The 24989-nt window shown below is 42.0% G+C and overlaps 1 protein-coding gene across 4 annotated transcripts in view; it reads left to right on the top strand.

Annotated features, from left to right (window-relative positions):
• Window positions 1–212: 212 nt before the first annotated feature.
• LOC145346812 (protein NDRG1-like) overlaps window positions 213–24989 on the top strand; it is a 63344-nt gene continuing 38567 nt past the window's right edge. For 2 of the 4 annotated variants that reach the window (XM_080194568.1, XM_080194566.1), the window contains exons 1-2: window positions 213–355; window positions 23210–23295. In XM_080194568.1, the coding sequence (XP_080050694.1) occupies window positions 23227–23295 (69 nt within the window). In that variant the 5' untranslated portion in view covers window positions 213–355; window positions 23210–23226. Of the gene's footprint in view, window positions 356–2488; window positions 2590–23209; window positions 23296–24989 lie in introns of those variants that run through there. The other 2 variants (XM_080194567.1, XM_080194569.1) reach the window with 2 other exon arrangements.

The raw sequence follows: 24989 nt of genomic DNA, 5'->3' as shown, positions 1-24989 counted from the left end.
AGATTTTAAAAAATAGTTCAAACGCGCATTTTTAATTGATTTGTTTTTCTATTTTTTCGAAACGCTTAATTTGTAAATAAAGTAACTGATTTTTGCTTGCAAAGTAATCGCTTTAAATGTAAAGTGTTTTTCTTTCTAATGAAAGACACGTGTCTAAAATGAAAAAAGTGGGCAGGGCTGAATCTGGACGCTTTATAAAAACCTCCTACATCCGCTCATATCAAAACAGTACCAGGCAGCAGTGAAAAATATACGGAAAGAAACTCGCTGAACTTTAAACGATAAAGATTTTAAAAACAAACGGGCTGTTTGCCCTACGAGCTTAACTAAGTGCGAGATCTTTATTTAGTTCGAGGTAAGTTTTGCCTTTATGATTTGACAGTTACTTTCAACGTATTAACTTTGATTTACTTTAGAGTTTTGAAATAGCAATCAAGCGTCGATTGTGTAATAACAAACTTAGGGAATTGAGTTATAATAACTTCTGACGAATTCGGCAGATGAGAGATTTAGTCTCAGCAGGATCGTGTAACATTTTAGAAACTACAAATGAGATTGGGAATGAAATATAAGTAACTATTCAACTCTTTTACTCAAGTATTTTGGAGTTACAACCCACATGGAAGTATTTTCAGCTGACATCCATGTCTTCGTACGACTGGACTCTTCACGGCGTTCTTGATGGATATAGCTATATTTACTGTACTACATTTAGATATCCTGTCGTCTCATCTTCCTGTGTTTATACGATATTCTCAACTTCTGGTCATTGACCTCTTTCCCCTCCACCCATCCCAGTCACGTATTATGCAACAATGATACCTGTTCGTGAATACTACATGGACCTAATGGCTTTGCTCTAACGACACGTTCGCACAAAAGAAACAATTAACTACAATGTTGTGTAAACAAAATCGATGTCCTTAGAGTTCCGGGGTCACGTCGGCTGTACAGGTGCCACTCAGCAATTTATTCTCCGTAAAACATTGATCTGAGGTGTTATCTAGATGTATACAACAGTTCAAAGAACCCACTACTTTGAAGCATAAGTGGCCAAACATTTGGTATTCCCACCCCACCACCAAAACAAAAAGTAAGTGACTAGGAATACACTACATGTCGATCTTTTAAAATTTGGCTGGAGTTCTATATCACGAGTTTAGCTGCGAGGGCTTCATTTGTTACTTGAACCCTTCATTCCTGCCCCATTGGGTTGCTCACAATAACGTGCATTCGCATCCACCCACAAGCTGCCTTGCTGAGGTGTGGTTAGCATTATTAGTTGAAAGCAATCTTGAGGGCGGGCCTTTTTGAGTATTATGTTGCTGTAATCATTGCATGCAATTAAAATGAATCAAATGAGATAGGTGCTTGGTGGCCGGTTGCAGACACGATGGGTCGAAAGGCTGTGCTGTAAAGCTGTAGGACTTGTGCGAATAACAGATGGCCAATGCTGGACAGTTGAAATGAGAAAATAGTGTAACTTATATTAAATGAGAATAGGAAACGTTTAGCGTTGAATGGCAGATCTTTGCTTTCTTTCCCCCCTCAGCCAGCTGGTGATCAAAAATGGACAAGTGGGAGTGAGCAGATTTTCTTGGGCTGATGACTTATCCTCCTCTTAGTGCCTCCAGAAGGTTTAGTTAACGGTATCTGGGAGCAACGATGAATCTCCACCTAATCACTTTTGGGGCGGGATGTGGCATGCAGAGCTTGCCTCGCAATTGGGAGCCTTGACTTAGTGAAAGCCTTTTCCCATTAGCAGGATCCCATTTTGAAAAATAGCGGTGGGACACGACGACCACCCGAAGGCTGCGCCAACCACACCTCCGCTTGCTGGCAGGCGAGTTCATATTTCCAACATTCACGCCCTCACAAATAACCTGATGGTGTTTGTCATTCTCATTTTTCACTCTTGAACTTTTAACGTCCTGAAGTTTACCGGTCAGCTTGCGGACTTCATGGTGACTTCCTCCGATACTCCCACACTCCAAGCGCGCCACCGGGCACTCGGGAGCCCCCCCCAAAAAGGCCGACTTCAACCGGAGGAAGTTTTCATAACGACTCGGGTTGCGGGAGGGGGAGAACATCTTAAATTTTTTTAATTATTAAATTGAAGTGTGCCGTGATTTTTTTTTAGACTGTTTTGAGAACTCGTATATTTGTTTTTGTTATATTTAAGCCCATGCGTTGGCTAAATGGACTGAGGCACCGCTGAGATTCGAACTCGTGGTCTCGCGTTTTTAACCGACTCGGGTGGCTGACGTTTGACTCGGCCGGTCCAAGCGACCTTTGACCCGAATCCTGGCTCTAACTGTTTTAACCGCCGCCGATGAGGGAGAGGGGAGAGACCAACTGTCAGTCACAGCTGGGTCCCGCCCATCAGACGCTGTTGACGGCGGGACCGCCCGCTTTCAATCTCAGACAGGCCCCGCCCACTACCGCAGGGTAATAAAGGGCGGGTTAAGGCGCTTACCGTCCCTGGCTCATTTCAAAAGCAGTCGCTCGAGCTAACGGCAGGGTGAAGGCGTCTTCTTGTTATTGTTGCCCAAAGAGGCTGCCATCCTGTATTGGACCCTCAGATTGCGGGTAACTATTAACTCCCACCACAACAACAACAAAAAAACGCATTGAACGTCGTCGAGGATCACTGAAATCGTCACCTCGTGATTTGAAATCGAGGATTTGATTTATGTCCATCATAGTACGGTTATATATAGGAAACGTCAGTTATTTTTGCTGTGTTGGTACTTTAGCCAATTCCAATCATGGGCTGCACATGAGGGACAAACCATACCCAAACTGACAAGATGTTGCATCCCATCTTGAACTCAGACAAGATCCAAGCTGACGGGATGAGGTTTTGCACCCCCTTCCAGGTGCTATCTGACGCCTCATCTCAGCCAAAAGGCCAACGTAGCTTTGAAAAATTGTATAAAGTAAAACCTCAGTTTTAACCTCCTGGGCTACCCTGATCCTTTACCCTTCTGTAGTTTAAGCAAAACGCCATCGCTGGCGTCAGCATACCCCAAGTGCAATGGGCTAGGCTCTTCCCTGCTTGTCAGTTAATTTTAACGTGATAAGCTGCTACATCCAGCAAGAAGGGAATGATCACTGTTTTTTTTTCTCCCTACAGATGCTGCCAAAGCTTTTCATCATCCTGCTATATTTTGTTTATTTCACTTGGTATTCAGGGATACCTGTTGGCAAGGTATGCTCTTGGGCAGATGTGAAAAATGGCATGACAAAATGAACATATTCATCTTATTTGAATGGCAATACCTTTAGACGGGGCCCATAACAACTGAGTAGCATTATACTCTCGTGTGGTGCGAACCAATAACCTTCCCAGTGCAGGGGGAGAGTGCTGCCAGTAAGTGCAGACTTTAATATATGCAGTCAGTCAATGGTAGTGTTGGTGCTCATGGCCAGTCGAAAGGAAATTGATCTCTGATCTTGTGATCACTGGTGTGGATTTTCCTTTTTCTCTTTATGCCATTCATTCAGTTGCAGTGTAAATCCTTCAATCAACAGCCAGCCCAGATTGGAGAATTTTCAGATTGCAAACTAGGAAGTTAAAAACACTACTGTTTTACAGACAGTGAAGTAAAGATTAGTGATTGACAGTTTCCTAAATCATACATTCAAGGACATGGTTACTTCACAGTCGGTAAGAGTTCAGGATAGTAGATTGGCCGTACACCAGAATTAGGAAGTATACGGGCCTATAATGTGTGCCACTCGCTTTTCATGTTTTAAATTTGGGAATTGTGCCTCTGATTTGATTGGAGAACAGCAAAATGTTACTCCATTAGATGTGGGGGAGGAGGAAGAGATAGGAAACTCAACTGAATGTGTCCCCTGCCCCCTGTAACAATGATTCCAACCTGCTCTATGAAAGTTAGAGCAAGCCCACCTCTGTGGTCAGCTTATTCTGCAGCCATTAAATGGCTGACCCTTAATTGTCTTGAGGTGAAACCTCTTTCCTCCTGAGGAGCAAAGGTTCCATCTATTGGCTATTTCTGGAGGCTGATAGCAATCTTGTCACAGTAGTGTCACCAGAAGAATGGTGACTGCAGCGAGGCAAAGATAGACATATAGATTTAGTCTCATCTAGCAGAGGCCAGGCTTGGTGTGGCGAGGATATAGCTGGTAGGGGAGGGAAACATGGGTGAGGGAAGGTTTGAACCTTGGCTCGTGTCATAAGAACATAAGAACATAAGAAATAGGAGCAGGAGTAGGCCATCTAGCCCTTCGAGCCTGCCCCGCCATTCAATAAGATCATGGCTGATCTGTTGTGGCTCAGTTCCACTTTCCCGCCCTCTCCCCATAACCCTTAATCCCCTCTCTTATCAAGAACCCATCAACCCGCTTCTTAAAAATATTTAGCGAGGCAGCCTCCACCACTTCAACGGGCAGAGAATTCCAGAGATTCACCACCCTTTGAGTGAAGAAGTTCCTCCTCAACTCCGTTCTAAACCGCCTCCCCTTTATCTTGAGGCTGTGCCCCCTAGTCCTACTGTCTTTTTTGAGCGGGAAGAGTCTCTCCACCTCTATCCTATCCATCCCATTCATCATCTTATACGTCTCAATGAGATCTCCCCTCATTCTTCTAAACTCTAACGAGTACAAGCCTAGTTTATTCAGCCTCTCCTCATAGCTCAATCCCCTCAACTCCGGTATCAGCCTAGTAAACCTCCTCTGCACTCCCTCCAGGGCCAAAATATCCTTGCTCAGGTGCGGCGCCCAAAACTGCACACAGTACTCCAGCTGCGGCCTCACCGTAGACAAAGGAACACAGAAGTATGAAAGCAGGAGTGTGCCACCAGATCCATTAAACCTTCTGCCATTCAATATGATCATTGCTGGCCTTCCATTCCTTTTCTGTGCCATTTTCCCCATAGCCCTATTTCTCAATCAACCAAATGTTGATCCATTGCTGCTTTAAAACTTCTAATGGGGGAAGAAAATTGCAGAGATTTACTATCCTCCAAGAATAAATTTCTATGCACTTCAATTTTAATGACAGGCCCCTTATCCTTATAGCTATGTCCTGTTGTTTGAGACTCTTCCTCGAGTGAGAACGTTTCACCGTCTTCTGTCAAGTGCCCACCACCACCACCACCACCACCACAGAATCCCTACTGTACAGAAGGACAACACTTATCCCAGGAATTAGCCTTCGGACTGCCTCCAATGTCACTATATCCTTTTTTTCAGATAGACCAAAAGGCCTCGCCCTGTGCAACTGCAACAAAACCTCCTTATGATTAAACTCCAACCCATTTAAAGTCAAAAATGCTGTTTGCCTTCTCAACGATTTGTACCTGCCTGCTATCTTTTGTTGATTCATGCACTAGAACACCTACTCCAGCGAGGATATTCGTGCCCTTCCAGTTTACGTGTAGCCCATCTTTCTTGTACAGGTGCCATCCCCTCTGGTTGGACTATGAAGAGAGGCTGAATAGACTGGGTTTGTACTTGTTGGAGTTTAGAATGATGAGGGGGGGATCTTGTAGAGACATATAAGATAATGAAGGGGATGGATAGGGTAGAGGCAGAGAGATTCTTCCTGCTCAAAGGACAGCAGGACTAGAGGGCACAGCCTCAAGATAAGCAGCAGGGGCGGGGGGTAGCAGTTTAGAACAGAGTTGAGGAGGAACTTCTTCATTCAAAGGGTGGTGAATCTCTGGAATTCTCCGCCTGTTGAAGCGGTGGAGGCTACCTCGCTAAATATATTTAAGACACGGGTAGATAAGTTTTTGGTAGGCAAGGGAATTAAGGGTTATGGGGAGAAAGCGGGAAAGTGGAACTGAGCCTCTTCATATCAGCCATGATCTTATTGAATGGCGGGGCAGGCTCGAAGGGCTAGATGGCCTACTCCTGCTCCTATTTCTTATGTTTCTTAAGACTTCCCAGTGATCCACGAATTTGAAACCCTCCCTCCTACACCCTTCCTTTAGCCATGCGGTCAATTGTACAATTTCCCTGTTCCTAGCCTCACTAGCACTAGGCACTGGGAGCAGTCCAGAGATTGCTACCCTAGAGGCCCTACTTGTTAGCCTAGCAACCAACTCCCTGAATTGCTCTTTCTACCTATGTCATTTTCACCAATGTGTACAATGACACCTGTTTGATTACCTTCCCCTTTTTAATGCTTCCAATCTGCTCAGACATCCAGTACCCTGGCACTAGGGAGGCAGACTACCATCCTGGAGTCTCGTTCATGCCCACAGAACTGCCTGTCCATTCCTCTAACCATCGCGTCTCCCACACTATTGATCTCGTAATCCCCCTCTTTCCCTTCTGGGCCACAGAGCCTGACTCTGTGCCAGTGACCTGGTCACAGTGGCTTACCCCTGGAGGGCCATCCCCTTTCACAGTATCCAAAATGATACCCCTATTTTGGAGGGGGACAACCACAGGGGATCCCTTCACTGACTGTTCACTCCCCTCTCCCATCTGTCGCCCAGCCCTTACTATTATGGGAGACAGCCACTGGGGTACTCTCTGGTATGCCACCCTTCTGACTTTTACCCTTCCTAACTGTGACCCACGTGTCTTCCTCCTGAGGCCCTGGTGTGACTACCTGCCTATAACTTTTATCTATTAGTTTCTCATTCTCCTGACTAAAATAAGGTCGTTGAGCTGCAGCTCCAGTTCCCTAACACACGCCCTCAGGAGCTGCCGTTCCATGCACCTGGCACAGATATGGACTTCTGAGAGGCTAGGCACCTCCAGGAACTCCCATATCCAAAACTGAAAACAACAAACTGGCCTCTCTACCCTTTCCTTCATAGTTGTGGAAGAACCAAAAAACAACCTACCCTGCCTCTACCTGTTTTTGCCAAAGCCTGATGAACCAAAGCCCTTTCAGCCTTCACTCTCTGTACCCTCTCACTCCACTGCCCGCTGTATATTGCAGCCTTCCTTTTATATCTCGTGCACCCTTCCCAGCTCATCCTGTGACGTACTTCCACTTTAAAGTTAAACTACTCGTAAGAAGAAAAACCTGTGGGAAAAAATTAAAATATACTCAATCGCTTACCTTCCTGCACCAGTTACAAATTGCTCCTCCACTCAACTTGCTCCAGGGAACAGTGAGCGTCATCTGCAAACTTATTAACCATACCTCCAATATTCTCATCCAAATCATTAATACAAATGACAAACAGCAGTGGATCCAGCTCTGATCCCTGAGGCACACCACTAGTCACAGGCCTCCAGTTTGAACAACAACCCTGTACAACCACCCTCTAGCCAATTTTGTATCCACTTAGATACCTCACCCTGGATCCCATGAGATTTAACCTTGTGCAGCAACCCTAGCATGTGGTACCTTGTCAAAGGCCTTACTAAAGTCCATGTAGAAAACATCAACTTCACTGCCCTTATCTACCTTATTGATTACCCCTTAAAAAAACTCACTCAAATCTATTTACATCTTGTTGCAGAATCACAATATCCTCACCACAGCATGCCCTAGTACTTTGGAAGCCTTGCATTCTGTTCCTTCCTCTAGGTCATTAATGTAAATAGTGAACAATTGTGGTCCAAGAACTGATCGCTGCATACTCCACTCGTGTATGTTTTCATTCTGCAAAGGACCCATGTATTCCAACTCTCAGAAAACAATGTGACAGCCAGTTTTCAATCCATGCTGACATGCATCCTACAATTCCATGGGCAATCTTCATGTATTTGCCTCTTATGCGGCACCTTGTCAAATGCCTTTTTGGCAATCTAAATACTCTTTTCTCAAATTCTTTGAGGACATAAGAAGAACAAATTTGTCAAGCAAGATTTGCCATTTGTAAAATCATGTTGACTTGGTTTGATGATATTCAGCTGTCCTAAATGATTAGTTATTTCATCTTTGATTATTGACTCAGTATCATGCCAATAATAGATGTTAAACTAATTGGCATTCAACTCCCCAGCCCAGCAGCAAGGTTCACCAGGCCTCACCTAGCACCCTTTTGCCACACAATGGGCTTCTCGTGTATGGATAAATTGTCAGATGTGGGAGGAGGAAACCCATGATTGACTCACGTATGGGCAAATTAGAGGGGTGGGCATGCCAGCAGCTGGAGCAGCGCTGCTGGCATGGTACCAAATTTTACAAATCTAAGGCCATATTATTTGAAGATTTGTGATTTTGTTTTTGGGCATCTTCAGATGAAGTACATGTTGGTCCCCAGAGATGGAGATGTAATAAGAAATGACAAAAATAGCAGATTATATTGTGGGGAATAAGGAAATAGCAGAGACATTAAGCAGATATTTTGTATGTCTTTGTGAAGACAGAAGTTTCATACTAAGAATAGAGGGTAACCTAGATGGTTAAAAAGAAGGAATTAACTTAGCAGCAACGAGTAAATGTTCAAGAAACTTGAGACTAAAACCTAACATCCTCAGGACCTGATAGCTAGAATGTCCACTAACCCTGCAGCTACAATTTTCCAAAATTCCCCAGATTCTGGAATAGTCCCAGCAGATTGGAAGTTAGCAAACACACCAATTTTTCCATAACGGAAGAAGAAAAAACTGAATTACAGGCCCGTAAGTCATCAGGAAAGTGCTGGAAACTTTTTAAAATCTTTATTCAAGGATGTGGGCTTTGCTGACTTGCTTGGCATTGATTGTCCATTCCTAATTGACCATGAGAAGATGGTGTTGAGCCGCCTTCTTGAACCACTGCAATACTTCTCGTGTATACCCACAGGTATTGGGGAGGTGGGGTTACAGGGTTTTGACTGTGACAGTGAAAGAACAATGATAATAGTTCCATGTTGGGTTAGCAAGTGACTTTGAGGTGGTGTCCCCATATATCTGCTGCCCTTCTCCTGGTAGGTGGTAGTGGTTCTGGGTTTGGGAAGTGTTGTGTAAAGAGCCTTGATGAGTTCCTACATTGCATCTTGTAGATGATGCACATTACTTCTACTGTGACAATAAATCGTGGAGGGAGTGAATGTGGAAGGGTTGCCAATCAAACAGATTGCTTTGTTCTGGATAGTGTCAAGCTTCTTGAATATTGTTGGACCTAGTTATTAAGGAAGTCAAAAAAAATTGCTCCTGCCAGAGCAATTTTTGGCATTGCTGGGTAGATTCATGTTTTGTTGTAGTGGAAGAGTTTGGCTGGGAACATGGAACACAAGCTTTTAGTAGTACTGATGAAATGACTGTCAGGACCTAAACCTTGCAGTACCCAGTGCCTCCAGCCATTTCTTGATGTTGTTTGGAGTGAATTGAATTGGCTGAAGACTCAAGTCTGCTGAAGGACACCAAGATTGTCCACTTTTGGCAAAAGGTGATTGCAAATCTAATCCTTCATACTTTAAACTGTGCTGGACTCCCCTGCCATTGAGGTAAAGGATATTTGTGGACCTAATCTTCCAGTGAGTTAATTGTCCAACAGCATGGAAGTGGCAGGTCTACAGAATGCAAGTCTGATCCATTCCTGCAGATTAATGTAATGGTAGACCTGGGAATATGTTTGAATATGAGTTTACACAATGTGGTTGTATACAAATCTGATGCTCACAATGTCTCATAGAATTGCTGCAGTGCAGAAGGAGGCCACTCAGCCTATCAAGTCCACACTGATCACAATCCCATTTAGACCCCCCCCCTTCCTGGAACCCCACATATCTACCCTGCTAATCACCTTGAGTCAATTTAGCATGGCCAGTCAACCTAACCTGCCCACCTTTGGACTGTGGGAGGAAACCCACTCAAAGGGAGAATGTGCAAACTCAACACTGTGCTGAGGTTGAGAATTGAACCTGGGTCCCTGGTGCTGTGAGGCAGCAGTGCTAACCACTGTGCCACTGGTCTCATGAATATCTTGTTTTGAGTTCTGTGACCGGTTTGAAATCTATTCCAATTAGCAAATGGAGTACCACACAGTGGGAGTATCCTGAATGTGAAGGTGGGATTTAGTCAACTGACCACCTCACAGTCCTTGCAGAGAGAATGTTGAGATATGATCGTTTTTATTCATTTAGGCCATTTCAGGGCAGTTACAATTTAATCACCTTGTCAGGGTTTGGAGTTGCATACAAATTAGGAGCTGGAGTACGTTGGTCCCTAAAGCCTGCTATGCCATTCAATAAAATCATGACTGATCTGAATGGGGCATCTATTCTACCTAGCCCTATGGCTTTAGATTTTTGATTAAAGGGACAATTTATCCAACTTTAACAATTGTCAGTGACCTAGCTGCCACTGCTGAACAAGTTATGAAGATTCATGACCCTCTTTTTATAAATGGAGAACTCTTTAAAATGTGTCTTGAGCTCTAGTCTCTCCCACAAGGGGAAACATCCTGCATGTCTGGTCCCCTCAGGATCTTGTTTTTCAATAAGATGACCCCTCATTCTTCTAAACTCCAATGGATACAAGTCTAACTTGTCCAACTTTGTGTGAAACGCAGCTACCCCTTCATCATCCCTTTATCCCAGGAAGCAGTCAGGTGCACTTGGCCATTTAAGATTTGGGGGCTTTGAGTGGCGAATGATTTGCAGGTGCCAAAAGCACTTTTTTAACAGAACACAAGTATTAGAAGAACTCATAAATAGACACCAGGGATGAACTTTGGAACAGAAATTAACTTTGCCAAACCCAAAGTGATGCATATCTCAATAACCGAGAAAGAGAACTGGGAACAGTTCTAGCACTGCAGCCTCACAGCACCTGGGTTCAATTTTGGCCTTGGCTGACTGTCTGTAGAATTTGCACATTTGCCCCATCTCACCATGGACCTTCAGGTATTCCAGTTCCTCCCACAGCCCAGAAATGTGCAGGCCAGTGGGATTGGCTTTGCTAAATTGCCTCTTTAATGCCAAAGATGTGTAGGTAAAGTGGATCATCTGCAGTAAATGTGTAGTGTGGTGGGCCTGGGTAGATGTTCTCTTTCAAAGAGTCAGTGCAGAATTGATGGGCCAAAATGTCTTTCTGCACCAGGTATCTATGAAGAAGAATGGATGAAAGAACTTTGTTATATTGGAAGTATAATATTTGCAGATGGGAGATGTTTCAATTTATTTGTTGCAATGGAAAATGCTGCATTTAGTAGAAAGAGATGGTTGCTGACCAAAAACCTGAATAAACAAGTCAGGAAATGACTCAAAAAGTTTGATTTGAATTCTCCCCTCTTTATGGATGTGTGACTTAGACAGAAAAGACCAACTTGCAAAATGCCTTTCAGATGTGGGCTTGGAAGAGAATGGAAATTAAGTCAGACAGAGGATCCATTGGAACAATTGAACAAAAAGAAACTTCCTGATTCCATTTAGGAATGGACAGACCAGGCACATTTCAAGAGAACAGACTTGTAAGAGACACGAGAAGATTCAAAGAAGAAAGGAGAAAGTCATTTTTGGGTGACTTGTAATTTGCAGAAGTTATTAGTAAATGAAAAGGCTGACAGAGCAGAGATATGGAAAGACTGAGTGAAGGGCCTATCTCTGGCAGTGCATATAATGTTGATGCAAGATTGATCTCTTTGTTGGTTTATGTATTTCTCTGCCAATTTATACAAGATTAATGTAATTGCCAAATTGTAGCCAAGTTATTCAACAATTTTATCAACACTGAATGTTAAGTTTTCAGTATTCAGCATGCATGTGTGCACACAAGGTCCTATCTTGAACATTGCTAAAAAGACATTGCAGAAGTCTTTCACACATCAAGACCAGCACAGGAACTCTGGAAAAATAGAAGTATTATTTAGTTGGCAATTCAAGTCTGACTGTGGTGAAAGCAGCAAATGTGAGGTTATCCACTTTGGTAGAAATAATAATAGGAGGGATTACTATTTAAAAGGCAAAAAGCTGTAGCATGCTATGGTGCAGAGGGAGCTGGGGGTCCTTGTGCATGAATTGCAAAAACCCAGTCTGCAGGTGCAGAAGGTGAATGGAATGTTGGCCTTTATAGTGAGGGGGATAGAATATAAAAGCAGGGAGGTCTTGCTGCAACTGTACAGGATACTGGTGAGGCCACAGCTGAAGTACTGTGTGCAGTTTTGGTTGCTGCACTTGCAGAAGGGTATATTGGCCTTGGAGGGAGTGCAGAGAAGGTTCACTAGGCTGATACTGGAGGTGAGGGGGTTAGCCTATGAAGAGAGACCGAATAGATTGGGTCTGTACTCGTGAGTTTAGAAGGCTGAGGGGGGGATCTTTATAGAGACATATAAGATGATGAAGGGGCTAGATAGGGTAGAGGTAGAGAGATTCTTCCCACTTAAAAAGGATAGCAGGACTAGAGGGCACAGCCTCAATAAGGAGGGGGGGGGGTGCAGTTTAGAACAGAGACGAGCAGGAACTTCTTCACTCAAAGGGTGGTGAGTCTCTGGAATTCTCTGCCTGTTGAAGTGGTGGAGGCTACCTTGCTGAATACATTTAAGTCATGGGTAGATAGACAAGGGAATTAAGGGTTATGGGGAGAAAGCAGGAAAGTGGAACTGATCCACTTCAGATCAGCCATGATATTGAATGGCAGGGCAGGCTTGAAGGGCTAGATGGCCTACTGCTTCTATTTATGTCCTTGTGTGACTATTGGCACCTAAATCTCCTAGGTAATTCAATTTTTTTTTCCCCTTTTGGAATAAATTTGGCATTCTTGTGTTTCTTTTTTTTGTCCTAATTAGCATAAGACAAAAGTGTTGACAGCTTGTCTGCAGCAATGTTCAAGATCCTGTTGTTTGCATAGCAAGATGCAATTGTTAGCAATTTAAATATAGAAACAGAAATGGTGATTAGGTATAGTACTTGAAGCATAGTATATCCTCAAGGGCAGTTGACCCTTGTGGGGAGGGAGATTTCAATGTTCATTTTCATAAAGGATTATGTAGTTGAATGAAGTCTTTGTTATAAGGCTTTAATTAGTAAGTGGTTCATTTAGAGTGAAGTCTGGAATTGTAATCTGTGGATCCTGTATCAAAATGGACATTTGGATTTCCAGAACACATTGCGGTCCATTACATAGCAGTCAGTTTGCACCCTGAGTTGTGTGAATAGTCAAAAGATGTACGATTAGATGCTTGTCACAAAAATAAAGGAAATCTTCCAAATGTAGAGATGTAAGGGACTAGGGAGAAAGCAAAATAAGAAGGTTGGCTGTATTGGAGAAACTAATGGGACTAAAAGTTGAAAGTTCCCCTGATCTGCTATTTGGCACCCAGTGTGTTAAGATAGTGAACGGATTGGTGATCATCTTCCCAAATTCTAGATTTTGGCAGGGTTTCTGAAGATTGGAATGTAGCAAGTGTCATCCCTCTATTTAAGAAGGGACAGAGTAAACCAGGAACTAAATGTTAGCCTTTAGCAGTAGGGAAAAATGCTGGCATCTATAAAAATGTGACAAATAGACACGTGGACAATCATGATCTGATTGGGGCATATTCAGCATGGATTTACAAATGGAAAGTCATGTTTGAACTTGAGTTTGGTTTGAAGATGTGGGGATGAATATAATGTGGAAAAAATGTGAGGTCTGCTTTGGTATATGGGATAAATGATGTGCAGAGTGTTTTGCACTAAGGAACCTGGAGGTCCTTGTCCAGAAATCATCTGAAGGCTAGCATGCAATTGCAGCAAGTTGTTAGGAATGCTAATGGAATGTCTTATTGCAAGAGGATTTGAGTGCTGGAGTAGTGAGGTCTTGCTTAAGAGCTTGGCTAGATTGCATCTGGAGTACTGTGTGCAGTTTTGGTTCACTTATCTGAAAGGATATTTATTGCCAAAGAAGAAATGCAACAAAGGTTCACCAGACTTGTTCTGGTCAAGACAGGGGCTGTCTTATGAAGAGAGATTGGACAAGGTGGACATCTATAAGAATTTTCAAAGACTGAGAGGTTATATAATTGCAACCTACAAAATACTTGTTTCTCTTTGGGGCACAATTTCAAAATAAGGGGATGCCACTAAGGACCAAGAGAAGGAGAAGTTTCTTTTCATAAGCTCAGTCATTATGTATGTTTTAAAGCCAAGAGTCTTAGATTACTGATGAACAATAATGTAAAGGATTATGGAGATTCTGTGGGGAGGGGAGAAAAAAAAAGCATTGAAGTGCTAATTAGTCATGATCATATTAACTGGCGGAGCAGGCCCGACAGGCTAAATGGCCTACTCGTGTTTCTTTTCATGTTGACTGAGGAGATTTGGTAAGTATTGTGAAAGAATTTGCCTGTTGCTGTTTTAAATAATGCCATTGGATCTTTTGCAAGCACCTAAAGTGGGAAAGCAAGGTCTTGGTTTAACAATTTTTTTTCTGATAGTACTTGGGTAGTATTACACTGTCAACCTGGATGATGTATCCAAATCTCTGGAATCATGCTTGAAAACTGAGCCAATACCTAACATTTTGGATACAAGTCTCTTTGGCATAAGCGGGGTTTTCTGAACCAACAGTATATATTTAAACCCATGTTTGTAGTGTGCTGTGTGATCAATGAAACGTGATAACTGGTAATGTACCATACAATATAATCTACATTCTGTACAGGTCTTAAAGTTGATATTGGGAGTATACTATTGCCAGTGTTCAAAACTTGTATGAGATGTAAAAGTATTGTGCTCTTTTGACCAAGAAACTTTCTCAGCCATTTGTTCTGGCTGATCTCATTAATTAACTTCAGTAGAAAGTATATGAATTTTCTGTCTGTATTGGTTGCAATTGAAAGAGAATATCTTCCTGATGTTTGAATATTTTGTTTGTGAAATACTTGCAGAGACTAAAAATTTTTTGAGATCGTGACTTTAGTGAAAACATCTGCAAACTTCTGCATCATTGGAAATGGTCACTGAACAAAATTTAAAATTTTCTTTATTTTGCTCCCTGCTCTGTTCTCCTGTTTCCACGCTACCAGCTTGTTCCTCATATTTCCTAAAGGGACTTAATCATGCTGGGATAAGATGTACAGAAACTGTTTGTTAGAACCAATCTAAGCCTGCATTTTTGGCTCTTGAGCCTCCTCCCATCTTTCCTCCAAGTTCTTATTGATAAAACTAAATCTCCTACAATGCTTATTTAGCTTCCTTTTTGAATATTGTTTGCTCCTGTGATTTGTGAATTGTATGTCCTCTGGTAAAGTTTCTTTCTAGTTTTATTCATGCCAACAAATGGGAAGACACTATTCTATCAAACACATACAATTCTGAAGACATCCAAACAATTGCTCTTGAACTTATTTCTGAGATCCAGCCATTGTTCCTTTGCTGATCTCAGGCTAACGCAGAACAGTATAAATATTGCACCCTTTTCTGTGTCTCTATCTCTTGATATAATATGGGAACTAGGAAAATAGACACCCCAAGCCCCTCCAAAAACAGTAGTTGATTGAACTGTTGGTGTGGATGATCATTTTGAAATGTTTTCAGCATCCAGTGCAAAGAGTAGGCATACCATCACCACCTGCTTGATTTTCTTCTGCCCAGCTATAAGGCTCTAGTAAAAATTTGAAGCTGACTAATACCAGTAATGGATGTTATGGCTGCATGGGAGTTCAGGGGGAATTGTACACTGAGTATTTACAAAAGCATGGGTGAGTAAGAAAAAATGTGGTTTCCTTATGCCAGATCTACTTTGTGCTATGATTTATCATTGTATTCAGCCTATGTAAATGGCCCAGTTTTCCCCACCATAAGTAATGCTGATTTTTCTTGATGTGCTGGAGTTGCAAATCAAGTATTAGCCCTTTTTATAAGTAGGAGCAACATATGTGCTCCCTTCAGCACCCACTCTCACTTCTGCCAGCAACATGGCTGCAAGAAGAGCTGTCCCAAGGTTCCTAGACACAGACATGGATTGGATGCTTTGGAGGTGAGGGCCAGCCTATTGTGTTGAGTGCCACACTGTCTCCTTTTTGGTGCAGTCATTAGCAGCACATTGACCAACAGGTCATAAAGCTAGCACCTCCTGTAGGTATGGACCTACTGTGGCACTGTGTGGCAGGCCCCTAATGAGCCAGCTGCACGTGGTGTTGGATCTTGCTCTCCACTACCTAATCTGTCTCAGTAACTTTCAACAGGGTTGAAATGAGTTGGCCTGGCTTGAGACCAAAATTCATAATAAAATGTGAGGAGATGGAAAGTAAAAGAGCAAGATTGTGACCCAGCATGAGGCTGACTAGCTCATACCAATCCTGTCACCCAGCACAGGCTAAAGAAGCTTCTCCTCTTACCAAACAGCTTGCATCCATGGCCCTTCTTGTATTTTTTTGTGGTCTGGCTAATTCCTCCATCAGTTAATGGAATGCATCATTTTCTGGTGAAAATGGACACCCCTCTGTGGCCATTGGTTGCAAGCCCTCTGGTCCTGCCTGTGATTGCCTCTTTGGGGGGCTCAGGTGTTCTCTTGGCAAAGAAGGATGCCAGGTGCATGGGTAGCCACAGTCTGACTTGACACTTTAAGATCAAATCCGTTTTTTCCTCCTGGGTTTCCCTGAGTCCAATGGAAGTATCCTCCAGGAGGGACCCTTGTCTCTTGTCTGAGCTGACAGCTGTTTGTGTGGTGTGGGCATATGGCTCCTCCTGGGGAAAAAAATGAGCTGGTGCCAAGATTTTTTTGTTACTTGGGAGATAGATGTGTGCCTTTGGTATCTTTGCAGCATTGGTTATATCACAATGTTTAAAGTGTGAGCTTTGTTATAAAGCTGTTGTGATCTTTAGGAATAGTCCAAGATTATTTATGGTAGGATAAAGATGAAGGCAGAAGCGTGCATTGTGTGGACTGATCATATCAACATAAAGTCTTTGACATGGGCTGTCTGCCAACACAGTTTTCAGCTGCTACTAGTGCGTTTGATCCTTGTCTGGTAACCTTGGCTAAGTCCCTCCCTCATCTGCTGTGGGGCTGTCAATTTTTAAGGGAGTTGAAACAGGTGTGCTAATAGCTTGGGGCTTAGTCACACTTGAAAGGGAAAGAGGCATAGTGAAACTGACTTCCTGTAGGGAAAGGAGTTTGGAGATGAGTGCCAAGACAAAGGATGTCTTTGTCCCTGCTGAGTTAATTGGATTTCAAACAGATTTCTCATTCTTAGTTGCATTGCCTACCGCAGGTTGCAGAACCCTGAGTGACCTACCATGAATATCAGAACTTCAGGCATTCTGATGTCAGCACCCTTTTCTTTGCCTGAAAGAAGTATGAATGAAATGTAAACAAGTAATAGGTATGAGGACAGGTGACATGGTGATTTAGCACTGCTACCAAATCATGCAAGGGACCCAGGTTAAATTTCCACTGCACGTTCTGTGTCTGCATGGGTTTCCTGTTGGTGTACCAGTTTCCTCCCACAGTTTGAAAGATGTGCTGGTTAGCTGCATTGGTTATGCTAAATTTTCCCTCTGTGTACCTGAGGAGTGATGTGGCTAGGGGATTTTCATATAACTTCAATGCAGTGTTAATGTAAGCCTATTTGTGACACTAACAAATAAACTTAAGTCAAATGTAAATAAGTCTAGCTATGTGTAGACATGTATTAATCTAGTAATTAATTCACTAATTAAAATAAGTCTTGCTGGTTGTCATTTTTAATGGGAGAAATAATGCCACAATGCTGATGTTCGCACTCTCGTATTCATGCTGACTTGCACTCTTTCTCTTTCATGCACACTCTCTCTTGTATACACACGTGCGTCCCTCTGAGGCTCAACTGCTTCCCAGCTTTTGGCCAATTAGTCTCCTCCCACACCTTGGTCTCACTCTAGGCTTTTCTGCCTAGTGAAATTACGCAAGACCTATTGGAGTACTGGATGCTGACTAGTTTGACCAGATCTATGCTCCTCTGTCTGTCTCGCCCTGGCCCATCTCATTTTTTGTGTGTGTGTATTGAACCACTTACCAGTCACGTGATGGCCATCAGCTGCATGGACACTGATTTGCCACATCAGGCCTCGGACAACATGTTGCATTTTAAACAATGCTAGTATATTTGGGGTGAGGCTTCTATTTTGAACTTGTGACACATTATAGACCACCTACAAGCCATCTCCATTTTCCAACCATGGCCTGATCTTTAATTTGGCCTGAAAGGAAACGAGAGGCTTTTCTGTGCTTGCTACTAAAATTTAGCTGCAGGATGTGTTTTAAAAATGCATTTTCAACAGGTTTCCTACACCATTTGAAAGATTGATTGAAAACAGTTGGGAATTGAATGTGAAGACCAGGTGTAAGGGGAAATTTGACATTGAGTTAGGTTTGTCAATATTGACCATGTATAGGTAAACCAATTGTATCTTAGGTGGGTGGAAACTCCCGTTCATTTGGCCCTTCTCACTACCTGTTGGGTTTCTCAAAGCCCATTGGTCCCAGCCTTGTGATGTACAAAAAAAATTAAGACTGTTATACCAGACTAATTTTTTTGTTTAATGACCAATATGTCTTGGTGTGAATGGGTGTCTTTTTTAATACCTGCCCTGCCCATTTAAAAACAGGAAGTGGATGAGTTGGGGTCAATTTGGATAATTCTTCCCTTTTTTGTTTTTGCCAAGATATTTGAGGAAGAACACTTTCCAGTTTGTTTCATCTTGACTTTCCAAATTGCAGTTCTATTTATCTTCTATTTTTTATTTGGATGAATCCAAATGCCATGCTAGTTATTCAAGAATATGATTTGTTCCAATTATTAACTGCTTTGTCTAAGCAACAATAAATTCTGCATTATTAACAATCACCTTGAAAGCAAACTTGCCTTGTTTACTCTGAGTAACATTTGGCCTTTAACATGTAACTCAATCCTCATTTTGCTGCTGTAACATCCAAGTATCTCTGCACATTGCCTGTTCTCTCACCATTTTCCCAAAGCACCTTTTTAACAAATTGCATCTGGTCACTTGAGGTTAATATAAAAACTGAGATGAACACGGAGTTGCCTGATGCTTATCCAAAAGGTCAGAATTTTGCAGTGCCTTCCATTCACTCTGCTGGTTTCCCACAGGGGAGGTGGCTCATCAGCTGCCAACATGATCTTCTGACACACTAAAGTTGATGGCCATTTACACATTCCTCACCCTTGTGGTGATGAATATCAGCTGGACTAGAAAATCTCCTGCCAGTGGGACAGGCTGAAGAATTTTGCTGTAAGAGCTTACTTTGGTAATCAGCAATGTGACTACTTGTCTTTACAAGGTTGGTTAATGTTAGAATCCAAAATGCTGAATTATTTTTAGGTGAAATAAGCCATTGTGCATTGTTAAGAATTCTTAAACATTGGAGTAATTTTTCTTTTAATTTGAGTTTGTACGTTCTTTTGCTCCATACTCCTTTTTAAATAACTGCAATGTGAATAGCAGCTAGGCATGAAAATAAGTACACTCCCTAAAATTCAAATTTGTGGTATCATGGGGTTTGCATTTGATTTCACTAGTGAAGACTGCCACTGTCCATGATATCAGCTGTTGCCAAAACAAAGTTGGAACTCTTGTATATTTCACCCATGGCTCTGATTTGCTAATTCCACTAAACTAGAGAGCATGATAAACAAAGGAAGGAACTGATAGGTTGACAGTTTAGTGGAATGGGTGTACATAGCTAGTAGCTTTGGATAAAACTTGGCATATCCATGACCATGGTTTTTTTTAAATCAATTTATCCTCTCATTTTTAGGTAAAGTATCTTGAACTGATTGAAGCTCAAAGGATCACATCTGACTTCTTTCTCTTAACTGTAGTTTAGACATGTGTATTTCATTTGAGACTGCTCCAGCAAAGCAGTGTAACATCCTTAATTCAGAAATACAACAAACATTTTATTTGAAACTGTCAGCTCCTCTTTAAAATAGAGGCATGGAATGTTGTAATGAATCATTACAAGGAAGACGTGGAAGCTATTGAAAGGGTGCGGAGGAGATTTACAAGGATATTGCCTGGATTGGGTGGCATGCCTTATGAGGATAGGTTGAGGGAGCTCGGTCTTTTCTCCCTGGAGAGACAAAGGATGAGAGATGACCTGATAGAGGTATATAAGGTGTTGAGAGGTATAGATCAGGTGGATTCTGAGACTATTTCCTAGGGCTGAAACGGTTGCCGCAAGAGGACACAGGTTTAAGTACAGAGGAGATGTCAAGGATAAGTTTTTCACTCAGAGGGTGGTGAGTGAGTGGAATCGGCTGCCGTCAGTAGTGGTGGAGGCGAACTTGGGGTCTTTGAAAAGACTTACGGATGAGTACATGGGATTTATTGGGATTGAGAGTTATAGGTAGGGATGTGATCAGTGCAATTGGTGGGCCGAAGGGCCTGTTTGTGCTGTAGTTTTCTATGTAAAACATCTACCTGAGCAGCCAGAGAGCCTGTAAAGTCACGTGGATGAGAATATAGGAGGCATGGTTAGTACATTTGCAGATGACACCAAGATTGGTGACATAGTGGACAGTGAAGAAAGTTATCTCCGATTGCAATGGGATCTTGATCAATTGGGCCGGTGGCTAACAAATGGCAGATGGCGTTTAATTCAGATAAATGTGAGGCGATGCATTTTTGTAGATTGAACCAGAGCAGGACTTAGTTAGCGGTAGGGTGTTGGGAGAGTTACAGAATAGAGATCTAGGGGAACATGTTTGTAGCTCCTTGAAAATGGAGTCACAAGTGGACAGTGGTGAAGAAGGCATTCAGCATATTTGGTTTCATCGGTCAGAACATTTCAGTAAAGGAGTTGGGACATCTTGTTGAAGTTGTACAAGACATTTGTAAGGCCACATTTGGAATACTGTGTGCAGTTCTGGTCACCCTATTATAGAAAGGATATTATTAAACTAGAAAGAGTGCAGAAAAGATTTACTGGAATGCTACTGGAACTTGATGGATTGAGATATAAGGAGAGGCTGGGTAGACTGACTTTTTTTCCCTGGTTCATAGGAGGCTTAGGAGTAATCTTAGACGTCTATAAAATACTGAGGGGCATAGATCAGCTAGGTAGTCAATATCTTTTCCCAAAGGTAGGGGAGTCTAAAACTAGAGGGCATAGGTTTAAGATGAGAGGGGAGAGATACAAAAGCGTCCAGAGGGACAATCTTTTCAAACAGTGTGGTGAGTGTCTGGAACAAGCTGCCAGAGGTGCTGGTAGAGGCGGGTACAATTTTTTGTCTTTTTTTAAAAACATTTTAGATAGTTACATGGGCCAAATGCAGGCAATTGGGATTAGTTTGGGAGCTTAAAAGGCGGCACAGACAAGTTGGGCCGAAGAGCCTGTTTCCATGCTGTGAACCTCTTTGATTCTCCTCTAGAGTCAGCCGTGTGTTTTTTTTTGTGTAAAGCCCTGGAAGCACAACCTTGTGACTCAAGTGAACCACAACCTCAAATGGCTATAATCTCAGCCAGAGGAGTTATCCCAGTATCCTGGACAATAGAATCAGGGATTACTTGATTCCACACTAAAAATTTAGTTCTCGGGTGACTGAGGAGTTACACGCATGACCTACAATCTTGGTCATAGGTGGGTGGGTGAGCAGGTTCACATGTGTTCACTGTTGACACTTGACTTCAACTTGCTCTCAACAATAAAACTTGAGGTGTTTCGCTCCTTCCCCTCAAGTTCTATCAGTCTTGGGCCACAGGTTCCCAAATGTCAGTGGGGATATTGCATTTTTTTTTAAGGAGACTTTAAGGGCGTTCTTGAAGCATTTACCTTGCCCTCAAAGGGATCACTTGGTTGTTGAAGCTCAGTGTATAACACTTGTTTCAGAAGTCTCATGTTTGGCATGTGGATAATGTGGCTTGCCCAGCAGAGCTGATCCAAATGTGGTCAATGCTTTGATGCTGGAGATGTTCACCTGAATGATAACACTGACCAAGGTGCATTGATCCTGACAATGAATTAGCATCCAGAAGTTTTGAGGTGCCTGTGTATATATATATATATATATATATATATATATCCACACACACAGTTCACATCGCTGAGCCGTATAAGGCAGATTGGGCATCTCAGTGCTCTGGATCTGAGCTTGATGCTAGATCTCGGGTCCAGGTCTCGAACATTCTTCCTCCTCCAGTGACTGAACTGTCATTAATGTCTGCCCTTGTTGACAGGCTCCAAAGGTATGGAATATTGTCCAAGGCCTCATTGGGGATTGTTATAACCAGGGAAATCTAGCCAGAGTTAAAATTCTGGCATTTGTGCAGCTTTTATAGCTCTTCAGATGCCTGTGTTAATGTAACAATCAGGGAAGGGTTCATGAGCCCCTGCTATTACAGTTGCCATTAGAATTAACATCTGTGATCCTTTTACCTTTATGCTCTACCATATTGTCCCTGCCCAAGCTGTTCAGTGCAAACAAAGTGCACTCTTTTCATTTGCATACAGGTGTAAATTTGAATCCAATTAACTGAAGTTCATATTCCACCACTTAACTAGTACCTCCACAGCCTTACTTCAGTAAACTATTCCATAGCACTATAAAATCCTTTGTGTTGCTTACTACAGTTAGACTATGTGCATAGGCTTTAGGAGAAATGAATAATACAGTTAGCACAACATCAGTTCCTCAACTAACCAACTTTCCTCAGTCCATGGTTGATGGACTACTTGATTACAGAATACAAGTGTTCTTGGTTTTCACAAAATGAAATGCAACGGAAGAAATTTTCATATTTATTCTTCACAATCGGTTCTCAAACCGCTGATCAGCTAATCCAAAATACAAGTCACTGATGCACCAGGCCATATAATAAAACTGGTCAGACAGAAGAAGCCTCATCATCACTCTAGTTGCATTGCACGACTAGATAAAACAATGCTGCTGATCCTAGAATCTGAAACGAGCTCTTACAAAAGGTCATCCAGACTTGAAACATTGGCTCTATTCTCTCTTCACAGATGCTGTCAAACCTGCTGAGATTTTCCAGCATTTTCTGTTTTTGTATCATGCAGTTTGCACAAGAATTATGTTACTTTTTACAATGTATAGCTGCAAGATTTGGATTTTCAACACCTGGGACTGAAAGCCGAGGAATGGGCTAAATGTGGGAAATGGAATTAATGGGACGAAAATTCAAACTTTTTTGAAGTGAGTTGGATAGAACCAGTGGGTGGTCTGCAGGTCTATAGCTATGTCTAAGTAAAATAAACTGCAAAGTTTTTAATACATCGGTGATTTTTCCCTTAGCTACACAAAGGGAATTTAATCAGGAGTAAAAATGTTTTCTTATTCCTAATTTGTTAATTGTCATTCTTGTGGTTAATCCTTTGTGATATTCTTTTGTTTTTATTATAGTTACACTACAAAGTGCAATGTCTCTACGAGAGATCCAACTTGCTGAAGTCCGACAGCTACTAGTGGACAATTCGGGGTTCACTGAGGTGAGCAGACCAGTGGTTTGATGTTTATTTTGAGTATTTGGGGAAGACAGCATAATGGTAACATTATTGGACTAATAACCTGGAAGCCCAACTAAAGTTCAGGTTCAAATTGCACCATGGCAGTTAGTGGAACTTTAAATTCAATTAATGCATTATAAAGCTAGTTTTAGTAATGGTGACCATGACAACTACCAGCAAACGTAGCTTTTATTTAAATAAATAAGGTATCGTGTTTACTATTTATCCTTTTTCTTTTGATGGTGGGATAAGTTATTTCATCCTTGTCTTGCCTAAGTGATTCCAGATCCAAAATCATTTTTTAGTTGACTCTTAACTGGCCTAGCAAGCCCTTCATTCTGAGGGCAGTTGGGGATGGGCGACAAATACTGCCCATGTGAGTGCACATACTATGAAAGTAGGGGGGGGGTAGAAATAAAGGCTTGTATTTGATTTAAAACTATCATTAAAAAAAAATGTGGTGTGCAGTTGAATTCCTCCTTTTTGTCGAAACTGCTGAACGTAACGATTTAAGACACCGAGGGCGTGATCTTACCAAAAACATTAATGCCAAACAAGCACGAAAACGGGAGAGAATTGCATCCATTTCTTCGGCAAGCTCTCCAACACAATCTTTTATGCCACTTGGTGCAGAATAAAGAAAAATGTGATTCACACCAGGAGGGGGAGTGGGCAGAGTCCATTCTGGCTGGAAAGCCAGCTGCTGACAGCTAGAGGGTGCATTTGTGCATGCCAGTAAGATTGTGTGCATGCGCATGCACACACACACACCTCCCACCTCCCTCCCCCCCCCCCCCCCCGCCACATGTTCTTTTTACATAAAATCAGCTGACCACACAGAAACAAGCCAGTTGGCCCAAGTGCTATTATACTCAACGTGAGCCCTCTCCCACCCCTCTTCTAATCCTATCAAGATATCCTTATTTCTTTCTGTCTCATGCATATCCAGGCATCACCTTTTTTTAAGCATTATGTTGTTACTCAATTACACCTTGAGGCAGTGAGTTTCACGTTTTTTTTTTGGGTAAAGATATTTCTCATGAATTCCTAATTCGTCAAATTAATCTATCTTGTATTTCTGGCCTTTTTTCTTTTGGCACTCCACTAGTGAAAACTGGTTTTGAATTGAGAAAAGTGATATAAGGCCCTGAAAAAAATCTCCATAGTTTGATTCCAGAAATAAAAGTGAAGACAGTGTGATGAATTTTGCCTAGAACCCTTGGCAGGACGATGCAAACTAAGTTTTTAAATTACTATAATACAAGAACAACAACACTATGCATAAACCTTTCATCTCAAAAGCTTGACTAGCTTTTAATACTCTTAAGCCTATTAGTGATGTATTTTGCACTCTATGCAAAACAGAGTACTGCAAATGAGGATTTGAAATGACATCTGCTTCCACACTGAGGAAGTCTGACCTGCAAAATAAATCCATTATCACAAAGTGGATACCACAACAGCAACTTGCAGTTAAATAGAACACTTATGAATTATAAAATTTTTAGTCTTGTCCTCAACTGAAGGTTAGGACAGTCAAAAGATGGCATTTTGGTGTTTTTATTTGTCTTTGGAGGACCCATGTTTTTCTCACCATTTTGGAATCAGTTTCTGTCCCTTGCTGTGCCGGCCTTGTCTTGCTCTCTAGAGAGTCTCTAACTTCATTCCAATATCCT

The sequence above is a fragment of the Carcharhinus amblyrhynchos genome, chromosome 8 (assembly GCF_965287045.1).
Source record: "Carcharhinus amblyrhynchos chromosome 8, sCarAmb.v2.hapA, whole genome shotgun sequence".
Taxonomy (NCBI): Eukaryota; Metazoa; Chordata; class Chondrichthyes; order Carcharhiniformes; family Carcharhinidae; genus Carcharhinus; species Carcharhinus amblyrhynchos.
The sequence above is the reverse complement of the archived record's forward strand: the minus strand, read 5'-3'. Positions and strand labels throughout refer to the sequence as shown.